Genomic DNA, 15,249 nt, shown 5'->3' with positions numbered 1-15,249 from the left:
AATGATTGCTATGCATTAATCATAGAGATTATCTTTAAACCACATTTACATGTATGAAAGTGGTGAAATTAAACTAAAACAGGATAGAAAAGGAATCCTGTTGAGAAAGACAAAACACATCATAAGTTTCAGTAAGTTATTTAATTTAATATAAAAAATGATTGTATAACCACTACAACCAATTTAATATCCCCTATACAATTATTTCTTTATACAGTTTTTTGTAATCTTTTTGGCTTTTTATTTTTCTTTATTTTGTTCTTTTTCTGGAAAAAAAAAATTTAAACAATTTTATTTGAATGATCATCTATTGTACTAATTATAAATTTAGTGAATTGTGTTTCACACTGGTAATTAAAAATACTGACAATATTTCTATTAATATATTAATAAAAATATTAAAAACTGAAATGAAATTTTATTTTCAATATAATTATATGTGTTTACCTTTTGTAATCGTTTAGAAATTAACATAACCTCTTTTGATTGATTGTGGAATTTGGCAAAATCAGTATGTTCATACTTATGAGGCTTAAAATTGGTTTGTCTTGAATTATTAGTTGAGTTTTGGGAAGCTGAACTCGTACTAGAACTCTGATTTTCGATTGTTATCTCTCTTATAATTGTGCTTGGAATGTTTTTTTTTACATTTGTGTGGTCAATAATTTCTTTTTTAATTTCTTTAACCTAAAAATAAAAAAATAAAATATTTTTGATAAAAATTATGAAATATAAACAATTTATTAAAATCATGTTTAGAAAATGTGTTTTTAGAAATATCTATTAAAATATTAGTATTATACTATTATGCATAATTGAATGAATTAAATATTAATATTTAAGTATGATTATAATTAAATACTTATATTATGTGAAAAATAAAATCATTTAAAAGTAAATCTCACTTGAGTGGTTAAATAAAGTTTGTCCGGACATTCCATCGGGATACTAACATTCATTGGTTCATTGTTTTCGCTTATTTTCTCTTTTATCTCTAATGACTTCTTAAGAACATTATTATACTTAATTGTTTTCAAATACAATTCATATGGCTGTTTATAAACAATATTTGTTAAACCAGTATGCTTTCTTGATTTTTTGTTTATTTCCTAAATTTTTTATAATAATAATAATGTTAACGGGGCATATAACAATTAACTAAAGAAAATTAAAATCTAAAAATTAAGTACTTGGAATATAGTAATTTCCTTTGGTGTAAAATAAACAATTTCAATTTCGTCGTCAACTAATTTATTTAAATCATTTAATAATGTTGGTAATGAGTCTCCTGCATTTTCTTTTGATTTAGAATAATCATGTAAGCTAATCATGTCAACATCTATATGTTTGACCACATCTTGTGTAAAGCTTTTATCTTCACTCAATTTCTCGGTCTGCTAAAATAAATATATTAAATTTAACACACGAGCATACAAATTATTTTTAACAAAAACCAAAAATATTGCTAACATTTTCAAAAGTTTGTTCCCTTGCTTTTTTAATTATGTAATGGATTTCATGTAGACATTGTCGAACCAATGGCGGTATCGGCGAACAACAAGCCAGTATGCCAAATGATTCTTTGGGTAACATTTCTGATATTTTAAGTAACATATGATTTGGTAAAATGTATCTGCAAAAATAAAAATAAAAATATGAGTTATTCATTTTAAAGTTTTTTAATCTTACCCTGGACTTTCATCTAATTCTCTGGCTAATTTATCTCTCCAAGCATATATATGTTTTAATGCATACATTTGTTGGATGTCAAACATTTTTTTACTCCGTTTATACATACTTAAGTGACTGTCATCGCCTAAAATATTCACTTCATACCTCTAAAGTGATACTTAATAATTAATATCAGTAATAAAAATATATCAACCAGTAAATTTTTACCATTTTGCACACATCAGCACTTCGTTGAAATACTAATTCAATATAGTTGCACTGATTAGTAGATATCGCCATTAAATCTTTTTTGATCATATCATACACATAAAGTAAATAGTGAGTATCAGAACGAGCATAAAATATGGCTTCAGTCGATAATGGTCTAAACCGAAATACAAAAACATGATTACATTTCTGAATGGCAGAACAACATTTGTGATAATCGATAGATGATCTTAAATATTTTTTTATCTGTTTAAGATAATTGTTACCTTGTTCTCCAATCATACAGTTGAAATGCTTTGTCAGCATCTACATTACAATAATGTTTTAGTAAGAAATCTAACCCTTTTCTAGAAAAGTTCAATATTTTTGCAGCTTGATATGTATCGAACATATTTACAACATATAGACCCAGATCTCTTTGCAGCCATAGAATATCACTATCTGCTCCATGAAATACCTGAATATGAACACAAATTAATAATGTATTTAATTTTTTTTATTTTAGTTCAAATTTATTACCTTAACTACATCAGGATTAGTAAATATTTCATTGAGTACGTGCAATTTGTCACGAAGATGTAATGTATCTATAATATAATCTGCATTTCTAGTAGATATTTGCATTAAACATGTAAATCCCTGATATGTTCGATAACTATGTGCCTATTTAAAAAAATAAAAAAAATAATTTGATTTATTGTATATTAAATCAAAAAAAAGTTTAAATCCTACTTCTAAATCAATAGCTAATTCTTTGACGTTTTCTAAATCAGAAATCATTAAATTCAATTGTTCTTCAGTATATACTTCGACAAATTTTGTGTCTTCTAGTGATGCAGGCTTGACAGCTTTTGAAACTTTTAAATATTCAGCTGAAACCTTAAATTCTTCTAATTCTAATTGATATGGATGTTTGTAACTAAAGAAAAAGAGATTTCAAAATATTTATTTTTGTACATATTTCAGTGAAGTAAATTTACTTACAACATGATTCCGTCTTCATTTGTTTCCAAACATATATCTAATGGTGTTTTACTGTTTGGTTTACTAGTAAGAAGAGGTTTAAACGGAACTGGTCTATTATCAACTTTGATCTTAAATTTTATTTGTGGTCTTTCAATATTACGTCCATGTACTAATATTCTTTTTTTGTTTACTGCTTGTGTATTATCAGTAGATTCTGATACAAAAGTTTTGGGGGTGACAGATACACCCACATTCTTGAAAGACCCATTTAATGTATCAATATTGTGAGTCTATAAAAAAAAATTATTATTGACTAGTCACAAAATAAATATTTAGCATATTAGGTATACCACTCGGTCTAAGATTGTGTCATTTCCTTCCTCAATAAGTTCAAATTGATGATCTTCGTCTTTATCTCGAATATTACCAGGGATTTTTTGATTTTTCAATAACGCAGATATTCTGTAAGTCAATAAATTAAGTTAGTTTGTATCAAGTAGTATAATATATAATATTCATTTGAATTATATAATATGTACATACAACTTGAGAACATGATTTTGACGTGATGAAACAGCTTTTTTAAATTTAGGGTAACTATTATAAAAATTCCAGTTCACTCCATTTGGCAAATTGTTAGAGGCTCGAGTGCCTTCAATAACTGTTTTAAAATCACTCTGCAAAAGTAATGTAAGTATTCACATAATTAATTTTATTGTTATATTACATATAAATTACGGACAGTAGATTTTTACACAATTACTTTAAATATCTTTAATAGGTATTGTCACAACTACATTAACAATGAATTAAATATATTAATTTAGTTGACATAAGGTTGAAAAATATGTTTTTTATCATATTTTTTGTTTATTTTACACAATAGTTAAATATAAAGATGACTAAAAACCGTAAAACTTAATTTTCAGCACAAAGAATGGTCCCAAACTGTCTTCAGCAAACAATGATAATAAACAAAATAAAGTTTAAAATAATTTAAAGATATGAATTGATTGAATAAAAAGATATATAATAATTTTTATCATGCTAGTTTGTTTAGACTATGTTATAAATTAATAATTTTACTACATATTACGATAAATGGCAACTTTTATATAATTATCAAACTTTTTAATAGAACCATTTTTATGAATAAAACACATATTTTGTATTAATACAAGATAAGTATGTACAGTATTGTTTGTGGTTAATTAACTTACCATTTTATTTTAGATGTGAATAAGTGAATTGTAGTTTGTAACATTCAATACAATATAATAACAATTCCTTGAGATTTCACCACAGAATTTGCAAATTCCAAATTTATTGAAAAGAATCAATTGATAAATTTCAATTCAAGAAAGTTCAATCAATATTCCATAATCCATACCAATGCTTCAAAATCCGATTTCCATTTACCAGTCGCGTGCTCACCATTTAAATTTTCAAGTCATAGATTGTGTTGTGCCTTGTGCAGTGTGCATTAGTCTGTTTATCAACTATAATTTATAGTATCAATAAAAATCGTGTAATGATAACAATGACCCATTACAGGTTAACAAATTTTATACGTTTCAGTGTAGGATGAGTGAACAATTATTTAATAATTGTAAACAATATTCTACAGCCGAAGAAATACAGAATACAGATTAAATGAATATACCTTCAGAATTAAGTTTAAACTTTAAACTTTAATAACACACCACGCTCGCAAGTGTTGTCTTACAAACAGTAGGTCATATGATAAATTTGTGTTCTGTAGAACCAATTTCCTATTATCATATAGTTTTAATATTAGAGATGTCTTACAGCCTATGTCCAAACTTTAAGGTAACTTACCTTTGGTAGTTCGGTATGTATATTAGGGTCTGTGATTGGGTTTTTACGAAATTTAAATTTTTAATAATGTGCATTTTAATATTTTACATACTCATAAATAGTTTAAAAATTAAAATACAAAAAAAACAACTACAGATCACAGATTATGTTGGTATCTGTTTTAAATTTGATCATAGGCCAATATTTACTCTAATACACAGTCTTATATAAGACCGTGCTCTAATATAAAAGCTAACATTATAAAACTAGCTTTACTTAACGCGAATTTTTTATGCTGTACATTTGTAAGACGGAGACAACATATCAATAGCAACATTAAAATTTTTGTTTTTATACTTATTCTATACAAGCCATAAACAGCATGTCAGCATAAACCCTTTCTGGAATTTATCCTTTTTTGAAGCCAAACTATTGGATTTTATGTAAGCAAATGTACACCACGTGCGGTATAAATAACGCCATTGCATTACATGTAGTTGCGGCATCCTCTTAAAGTCTTAAATGGTAAACCGTTAATTGGTATGCATTACACACATACACCGGTACAGAGGTTAGTGATCCGTGACAAATTTGTCATGCACTCATGCAATGATCATTGATCGATTGATCTATAAGCAGTATAAGCTATTGCTATGGATCACATTTAGAACTTTAGAAGATATAATGTTTTATCTTACGTGGTCTATAAAGTAAAAACGAATACATAATAATATAATAGTTATTTAATCTATTCGGTGACTGTACTTTGTACCGTGTAGATAAAAAATAATTTAAAATACCCTCTCATCGTCATCACTTTTAATTGGATGTCTATATTATCCTATACTTTAAACTAAATAGTGAACTATTCCTACACATCGGTCCAATTACGTGTTTGTGCGTTCTATTATTATTATTTCTATAATAAGCAGTGCGTGTGTGTGTTGTGTGTTTGCGTGCATGTGCGCATGTTAATACGAAACGATTACACAACGTAATACGTATTCCCCTGTGCTCACATTGACCTAAATCGATCCGATTACAGCCGGGTTCGCCCAGCCACCGAGGCGTTTGTTGTTGTTATTGTTATTATAATACAATATAATAATAATAATAAATTAACATGTTGTTTACACGTCTCGTTCATACTTCATTTCCGGGATTTTAATATGTTCGGGATGCTTAGGTAGTTGGTACAATTAATTGGTCGGTATAAATCACGCGCGTCCGTCCGCGTCTTGTATGCCTCCGCAAAACTATTATCATTGATTATAAATAGTATAATAGTATTTATAATCAATGCTATTATTTATTGATTTATGGACTACCAATATGGGTTTTTTTGATCGCCGACTAACACTAACCTCACGGCTACCGACGTTCAATCGAAAACTTTTGCGCGTTTATAGTTTCATACTATACATACACGGTCGATTAATACTTAAAAGTAGCTGAGACTTAATATTATTATTATTATTAATATGTCATATATTATAATCATTACATATTTACAATTACCTTCCCCTAAACCCCTTCACCAAAGCTTGCCACGTTTTGTCAGCGGTTGTCGTCAGTCGTTCAGTCGTAGTTAGTGCGCACGCTTTTGTCTTTGGTGGTGGCGAAAATTGAGTAACCAGCTGATAACGCATAAATGCACAATAGTCGTTTATCGTTTTATCCGTTTAATCGCGCCGTGTCGCCCGAACCGGCTGTGTAATATTCGCTGATCGTGTTTGTATAGTACTTTACTACTTTGTGTCCGCAATTCCGCATTCACGTACGCGCGCTCACCACTGCCGCCCGTCCGCTCTTTCGCACCAGCTGACCGTCGCGTCGTCGTTACCTACTGACCCACCGCCACAGCAGTCTTATAACGTTTGTCTATAGAGATTATTGCCAAACCTTCGATTGTTTTGATCGTCTTCTAGCTATCTGTCCATCGTTCCATTTATTCAACCGTACACATCACAAATAATGTCGGTTTCGGTCGTCAACAGGATTGGCCTCAGGGCCAAGATATGGAATACACTGACAGGACGGGTTGGTCCCAAGACGTATTTCACCTATACGCCTCAAGTGTCGCAGGTGTTGGATCGAGAACCGAAGTGGGTGTCTGCCGACGAAGCCGTCCAATGTATCAAGTCCGGTAATTGAGTGTTTTCCGTTTTCGACTATTACTTATCGCCTAGTGAACTCGATGGGTCACAACATAAATATCGCAAATAGCAAATATTTTCTGGGGGGGGGACGATTTGATCTACTGTTTTTTTATTTAAGTTTAAGTAATATCTATGATTCCGCTGAGAAGTAAGTCAGGATGAATGTATTAAGTAAACAATAGTAACTATACTATTGTTATATTATTTGTGATTGGCTTGCTAAAATTGGCAAGGAAAGAATGAGTAAGTACCACCCAATTTGAGGCACTGCTTATCGCACAGATACGTCTGAAATCAACATATTTTTGGTTAGAGGTGTATCTGAAAATTAATTAATTCAATTGTCATCAAGTTAAGATAATATATTAAATTATATTACTCTTAAGTTATAGGCTTTTAGGTATTTCCCAACACATAAACTCTTCTGGCAATGGACAATATATGTTTATAAAAGTCTGAGAAGTTATTTAATTCATATTACTTACCAGCCATGCAACTATATTGCTCACGATAAAATATTAATTCCTTGCCCTTTTGAACTTTTACATAATAAGTAACATTGGTAGTTATACAAGTACCTTACCTAAAAAAAAGGTTCACATTTATTACATATGCTAATTAAAGTATTTGGTTCTGAGACTATATAAGCAATATTCTTTTTTTCATGTAATAATTTGCCTTTTAAAACATCCTATGGGCATTCATTTATTATAAAAAAAATATTTAGATAATGCTTTTTATAGATAATATACTTATTAAGTACCTACTTGTGTTTTACCTGTTTATATTTTCAAGACTTTTTAATTGACTCAAAATTGATACATGTTAAATTTATTAATTCAATCCTGAGTTTGAAATTATTTTATTTAAGGTCGGATCTATACATTTTCTAAGTTAAAACAATAAAATTGTATTGTGTAAATTAGAAATTTTTCAATATGAAATTATTATATATACTGAGATTTAAACTGGAAATATATGCTTTTTTCTAATGAAGATAATTGAAAATTAAACTTAAGTATACAAAATTATAAATAAAAAAATAGTAAATAAAATTAATAGCTATACAGTTTATTTTTGCTTTTTATAATTTGCATTTAATTAAAATAAAATGTATGGTACTACTAGATGCCTGAAAAATATTGATATTAATAAATAAATTCCTCTGTAAATTTATCAAGATTTATAATAAGGATATAATTCTACTTTCTCATTAAAAATAGAAATTACAAATATGAAAAATGTAGTAAAGTACTAGAGTGGCTATTGTATATTTGTACAAATAGTTAGTGTATGCTATTAAATATTTCAATTGTAAGTACTTATATTTTTATCTTAAATAATATTAATTTTTAATTACTTTATAGTATAGATTAAAAACGAGAACAATAATGTAAATTGTAGTAATTACATATTTATGGTAATTTCAGTTATAAAGAAATATTTTATTTACAGATGATACAGTTTTTGTGAGTGGTGCTGCTACTACACCAATTGAAATTCTCCGTAGTATGACTGATCATGGAAAACAAAAGCAATTAAAAAATATACGCGTATGTAGCATTCACACTGAATTTGAGTCACCTTATTCATCTCCAGAATGTGAAGGTGTGCAATTTTTTTATAATTTTTCAATTGAAAAAAAAATTCAAATATTTTTTTTTTAGGAATATTTCGACCAATGGCTTTTTTTATTAGTTCGAATATGAGGAAGTGTATAAATGAAGGTCGTGGTGATGCTGTGCCAATATTTTTACATGATATACCCTATGTATTTGAAAGAAATGTTATACCAGTAGATGTATCAATTATTTCGGTAAGGAAATTGACTAATTTTTATTCAACGACCATAGTGTTATTCATTGTCCATTTTGACCTTAACCAATCATCATAATTTAATTATAACCTTAATAAGCTATACAAATAGTATCAATAGTCAAAGCTAGTTATAGTTATTATTTGTATAGCTAAAGAAAATTACTTTATTTTGTATTTGGAATTTAAAACCTGTTTATTTTAACATAATAATAATTATATTTATTTTCAGTATAATTTAATATACTATGTTGTTGGAAGATTTTTTTCCGTGTATGATTGTTTAGTAAATATTATTTATATTTACATAAGTTATCTTGATTCATTTGAAAGTGATTTCTTGATTTTAGTATTCTATTGATTTTATCAATTTATTTTTATAAATAACTGTTGATTTGCATACTGTAAAAGTAAAAATATCCATCTTTCTACTTTGTTATGACAAACATCAATTATTAAAAATACGTAAATAGTTTTACTATTTACTATATAGTTATATAAGATTTATAATAAATCTAATATAAATTATTAAATAATTTGATAATTATAATAGTTAGGTTAGAAAAGTTATCTAACTTAAAAAATAGATACACATTGTATTGGAGGTGAAGTAATAACTGATAGTGCAATATAATATTTAGTCTATAGTAAACACTTATCTTATTAATTTTACTATCCAGATAGACTATTATAGATTTAGATATTTCTTTATTAAATGTGAGAAAGTTTTTAAAATTAAACATTGAACCCATAAATATTGATAAATGTTGTTTTAGTTAAAAACTAAACATAAACAATAGTCAATTAATTATTTAAAATAAATAATATGCACATTTTTATCAAATTCAAATTAATTTTTTGATTACCTTATAATAAGTATTAACCTTTGAACACCTTATGGTTTTAAATTAAATTTTGTTATTACACTTGAAATTCAATGAGTAATAAAATGTATATTGTATATTCGTATTTGTTTGATATATGAACTCTACTTTTTACACAATATACTATGCATCTTTTTTTTATTCATTCACTTAGACTAAGAGAATGTAATAGTAAAACATTTTTCCCTGTCTTACAATAATATAGTACAGTCAAATAATATTGTTAAGAACAATATTATTTGCTTTGCCAGAAACGTTTTTAATCTTATTATTTTTAGTTGTTAATTATTATAAATACTTATAAAAACGTTTTTATGTAATTACAAATAATATCAATATCGTTTTAATTATTTAAATAATTGGTTATACATTTTTAATTATAACCATATCATTACAACTTATCAATATTAAAAAGTTTTTTTTCTATATTTGTTTTATGTGTATCTTACATATCTTATTATTCCACCCTACCAATAATTAATTTTTGATATCTATCCTGTTTGATATAGGTAGTGAAAAACAATGATCGTAAGTCGGAATATAAAATTTTACTAGTATACAACAGTACTGCTTTTTTAAATTTCAAGTCAATAATTAATTATACATTTTCTCTTTAGTGTGAATCAAAACTAGATTTATGTAGTAGTTTTATTTTAAGAAGAACTTAAAAATGCTTTTGAAGGAATATTATTTTGTTTAATAAATAGGATTGTTCAAATAAAAGTTATTTAATTTGTTAGTGCATATAGTATAATATATTTTGATTTTCAATATTAAGTTAAGTTCAAGTAAAATATAATTAATTATAGTAAACTAAAGTTTTTCTTTTTGTACCCAGCTTATTTATTGTAAATATAAAAATTGATAGATTTATACATTCAATCATATTTTTTATAATATATTTTGTTAGTCAAGTAGTATGTTATAGATAAAATAAAGAATTTATTTTAGTTCTATTAAGTAGCAGATGTAAATTTGTTGAGACGTTTATAATATTATACAACAATTTTTTTTTCTGTAATAATTTTATCATTATATTGGTTATTTGTTTCTTTAAACAAATTCAAATATATTTTTAATAATTAGTGGTGGATCTAAAAATTTTTTCTGGGGGGACAAAATTTTTCATATTGTCATTTTGTAAACACAATATTTATGATTTTATTTTAAGCCTTACATATATAATATAACTATCAAGGCCCCCTTGAATCCAAGGAAGGCCCTAAGGGCCGTACATCCCTATACCTGTATTTTTAAAAAATTATAAGCAAAAACACATATTATACGATAGTGGATATACTATCATAGATATGTATGTAGATAGAGGTAAATGGTATATATTTGCTATCTATATTATGTATTATGGAGAATCTATAAATAAACTATATTAATAAATTAGTATAAAATATACTATGATATTATTTTATTATATTTAAAAGATTAATTGCTTAGCACGCATTTTTATATGGAAATACCAAGAATAATAAGAAAAATTATAACTAAGACCCCTCTCCAACCAAATCTCTGAAGCCGCCACTGTTAATAACTATATGCTGGTTATTGTTTAACTTCTTAATGCAACAGCTTAATATAATTATTTATTTTAGGTATCACCCCCTGATCATCATGGTTTTTGCAGTCTTGGTACAAGTGTGGATTGCATTCGTTCAGCTTTAGGGAAATCAAAAGTAATTATTGGTAAGTCAAATATTGATTTTATATTTTAACTCCAATTTTTTTATTGTATTTTTATTTTTTTAATTTAGCACAAGTAAATAATTGTATTCCACGCACTTTTGGTGAAGCCATTATCCATCAATCACATATTGATTATGCCGTCAGATGTGATCGTGAGTTACCAGCTCATGAACACAAAGATCCAAATCCTACTGAAACAGCTATTGGCAAACATATTGCTGATAATCTTGTTGAAGATGGTGCCACATTACAAATGGGTATTGGTGCAATTCCAGATGCCACTCTCACCTGTCTTAAAGGTCATAAGGATTTAGGAATCCATTCAGAAATGTTCAGTCTTGGTGTTATTGATCTAGTAAAGTCAGGAGTTATAACCAATCATAATAAAACATTTGACAAAGGATTGATTGTAACAAGTTTCTTAATGGGCAACAAGAAGTTGTATGATTTTGTTGATAACAATCCATTAATATGTAATACATTTTTTAGTTGATTAATTAATTAAATAAAATATGTATATAGCTAATTTTATAAATGTTTTATAGGTATGAGGCAAGTGTCATATACCAATAATGTACATATAATATCTCAACAACCTAAAATGACCGCAATTAATTCCTGTATTGAAGTAGACTTGACTGGACAAATTGTGTCTGGATCTATTGGATATAGATTATACTCGGGTAAATAAAATTTAAGTTAGTTATTGGAAAATTAGCTAATACATATTAATGAATGTTAGCAAACTAAAATTTATTTTAGGGTATGGTGGTCAAGTAGATTTCATTAGAGGAGCTGCTGAAGGTTTTGACGGTAAGGGTAAGCCTATTATTGCCCTAGGTTCTGTAAATCCAAAAACTAAAGACGCCAGAGGCTTACCTAGTAGTAAAATTGTGCCAAAAATTCAAGAAGGTAAAATATTAGATTTTTATATATAAGTTTTTATCATTGATCTAATAAAATTGTTTTATAGGAGCTACGGTTGTTACTACTAGTGCACATGCCCATTATATTGTAACTGAGTTTGGTGTTGCCTCATTATTTGGAAAAAGTTTGAGACAACGAGCACATGCCTTGATAAATATAGCCCATCCTGACCATAGAGAATGGTTAGAAAAAGAAGCATTTAACCGTTTAAAAGTTATGCCGAGTGCATGAGTATAATATGTATTTAAAATTTCAATGTATTACTATTTTTTTTTTTAATTAATAACCATATTATCCGAATAATTCATTAATCATATTAATACATGATTTATTCTTATTTATTTGCTTAATACCTCTCATATCAAGATTAAATTGATAGATAATACATTGTAATTCGTAATTGGTTTATTTTTTAATTATTTTTTTTACCAAAACACATTTGTTATTGAATCGTTAATATAATATTCATTTAAAAATCAATATTGTCCATAAAGAAATGTATGAGATAAAAATTATTTTATAAACATGATGTATATTTCTATGTAGTATGGAAATAGTATTATGGATCTCAATAATGTTATTAAAAAAAAATCTAAAATTGTATAATTTTGTCTGTTTATACAGATTATACCTAGTATATTGCTATAATCAAGGAGTAAATTATTCTATTTTCATATAAACAAATAATTATAGATATGTAATAAATTTATTTTGACTATTATGTGTAAAGCATTAATTAAAATTGTAATGTTCACTATTGTATTAAAAATAGCCTAAATGAAAAGTATGATGGATGTTTCTGTACAACATATCTCTTGAAATAATATATTCAGTGCTTGTCAAAAATTGATTATCAAGTAATGATTAAAGTTAATAAAGATAAAGATAAAATTTGTATATTTCTTGAAATAATATTCATTTATATTATTTATCATTACTAAAGGATTAAGGTAACAATAAAGATTTGTATTATTGATATTTAATACAATTTCATAAAGTAATAAAATGTAATACATTATTAGATTCAACTCAACTGAAAGAGAATAAATATTAGAAGATCTACCAAAAAGTCATTTGGCGGCATAACCATAAGCACAATTTGAGGAGGGCTTGGGGGTATTAAGCCCTCTTAAAATCAACCATAGCCCCACAAAATGGTTTGTATCCCTTTCCACCTTTATATATCCCAGGGAGCATACACACAGTACATATATGCAAATTATAATAGCCCTCCCAAATTTAAAACTCAAATTGTGCCTATGGTTGTAACTCGTAGTAAGTACATAAGTACATTACTATAGAGAATACTATATCTCTAAAAATCTAAAATGATATAATACTTGACCCAATAGTATGTTATTTGCATACAAACGCTTAGGCATGGATAATCTCAGAACAACAGTACACCATTTGACCATATTTATTTATAGTCAGAATTAGATACTTGGAGTTTGAAAATTGGTTGGTGACTGTTATGATCCCACATAATATTTATTAGATAAAACTAATCTAATGTTATAACTAAAATAAACTATAAATAGTTATAATATAGCCTATAGGTACTTTTGAACAACTAAATCTATACATACGTAGATTTTTCATCAAAAAAAACTCCAAGATATTTGATTGCCTGATCCTTGTTGTTCCATATTATGGTTTGGTTATTTATTTTTATCTCGGTTGGGTTTTTATATCTTTTTAAGGTGAAGATCTTCGCTTCGCTTTTAGCGGGATTTAATTTTAGTTTCCATTTTGCAAACCAGTTTGATACTTGGTCTAGTGAGTTTTTTAGGTCTACGATAGAGGTTTCAAGATTCTTATTCTGCGTTATGATAGCAGTATGATCTGCGTACATTGCTAATGACATTCCTGTGGCTTTGGGTTTGGGATATCATGACAGAAAATGTTGAACAGTATGGGTCCTAAGACTGATCCTTGTGGGATTCCAGCTTTTACTGGGTGTATTTAGAAGTATCAGTGCCTATTCGGACTTGGAAGGAGCGGTTTGTGATGAATGATCTGATTATATTATAAAGATAGGTTGGTAGATTTAGTATAGCTAGTTTTTGCAGGAGGCCTATTTTAATACCTAATATAATATATAAAAACAAACATTAACGGTGAGATTTTAGTTTTAGGGTGTCCGTAAGTAATAACCCGGGGTTTCTTATAAATAGTAACCTTAAGGTAACGACGCATCTTGATTATTTTCGTATAAACATGCAGGTTCCCACTCGATGTGGACCCTCGTAACTCTTGCAGACTTGCTTAGTCTACATTTTTTTCCCGAGTACCTAACCTATTTGTTTATGTATCATACTTGTGCAATATAATTAATTGCACGACTATTATACAGCCCATACAGGACTATTAGGCGCGGATCCAGGTAAATAATCTAATTATTTGAAAATATTGTCTGTATAGATTGTTTACTGGATATTTTAATGTATATCTACTTAAATAATCAAAATTTAAAAAAATTAATTATTAATAAGTAAATCATTGGATCGAGTATGATTGGTGATTCGTTCTATACCCATCCCATCAGCATACCAAACTTAGGAGAGATTCCAGTAAGACCTCCCCTACGTAATAAGTCATCAGCACACCTTTCCTCAAGCTAAAATAATGGTATGGCGGTTAAATTAATATAATTAATAATCATATATTTAAGCGTCCGGCTTCAACACAAATTATGGGTAATATATATATATAATAAAATAATATCATATAATATACCTAATATTGATAATTATATATTATATAAATAGGAATATTATGGTCTTTTATAGGTTACCTAACCTAACGTAGTAACCTATACGTGGAACAAAAATTGCATTTCTCGTGGATATAATAAGGAATACAACGGATAAAGCACAGAATTGTATAATAACATTGTATGGTATAGTAACTATATATAGGTAGGTATAATACATATATAGTAATATGAGTACATGACTATATGTTTAAAGTACCCGATCTTAGTTACCCACAATATGATTATATTTGTATAGGTAAAATAACGCGTATATTATTAATATAATACTGTATACATCATGTACACGATTACGCGGGGGTGGCGG

General features: G+C 27.3%; 2 protein-coding genes across 4 annotated transcripts; one reads left to right on the top strand and one right to left on the bottom strand.

Moving 5' to 3' along the window:
* Positions 1-122: 122 nt before the first annotated feature.
* LOC113552553 (exosome component 10) lies at positions 123-6,407 on the bottom strand. 3 transcript variants are annotated; one of them, XM_026955427.1, is made up of 15 exons: positions 6,202-6,407; positions 4,086-4,364; positions 3,409-3,542; positions 3,216-3,327; positions 2,884-3,155; positions 2,632-2,818; positions 2,419-2,562; positions 2,166-2,356; positions 1,900-2,056; positions 1,690-1,838; positions 1,471-1,633; positions 1,191-1,394; positions 906-1,109; positions 448-687; positions 123-266 (listed from the first exon to the last, which is right to left on the bottom strand). In XM_026955427.1, exons 2-15 carry the CDS (start codon positions 4,086-4,088, stop codon positions 210-212), a joined length of 2,217 nt encoding a protein of 738 aa, XP_026811228.1. In that variant the 5' UTR covers positions 4,089-4,364; positions 6,202-6,407; the 3' UTR covers positions 123-209. The 3 variants fall into 3 exon arrangements, with proteins under 3 accessions (XP_026811228.1, XP_026811215.1, XP_026811221.1); XM_026955414.1 differs by having other exon boundaries at positions 1,191-1,397; positions 6,202-6,406; XM_026955420.1 differs by having other exon boundaries at positions 1,191-1,397; positions 4,086-4,353; positions 6,202-6,406.
* A 250-nt stretch (positions 6,408-6,657) lies between these two features.
* Positions 6,658-12,965, top strand: LOC113552575 (4-hydroxybutyrate coenzyme A transferase). The gene is made up of 8 exons (XM_026955436.2): positions 6,658-6,829; positions 8,298-8,450; positions 8,510-8,658; positions 11,149-11,239; positions 11,308-11,712; positions 11,785-11,922; positions 12,002-12,151; positions 12,213-12,965. Exons 1-8 carry the CDS (start codon positions 6,658-6,660, stop codon positions 12,395-12,397), a joined length of 1,443 nt encoding a protein of 480 aa, XP_026811237.1. The 3' UTR covers positions 12,398-12,965.
* Positions 12,966-15,249: the final 2,284 nt, after the last annotated feature.

The sequence above is a fragment of the Rhopalosiphum maidis genome, chromosome 4 (assembly GCF_003676215.2).
Source record: "Rhopalosiphum maidis isolate BTI-1 chromosome 4, ASM367621v3, whole genome shotgun sequence".
In the NCBI taxonomy this organism is placed as follows: Eukaryota; Metazoa; Arthropoda; class Insecta; order Hemiptera; family Aphididae; genus Rhopalosiphum; species Rhopalosiphum maidis.
This window is presented reverse-complemented; position numbering and strand designations above follow the sequence as displayed.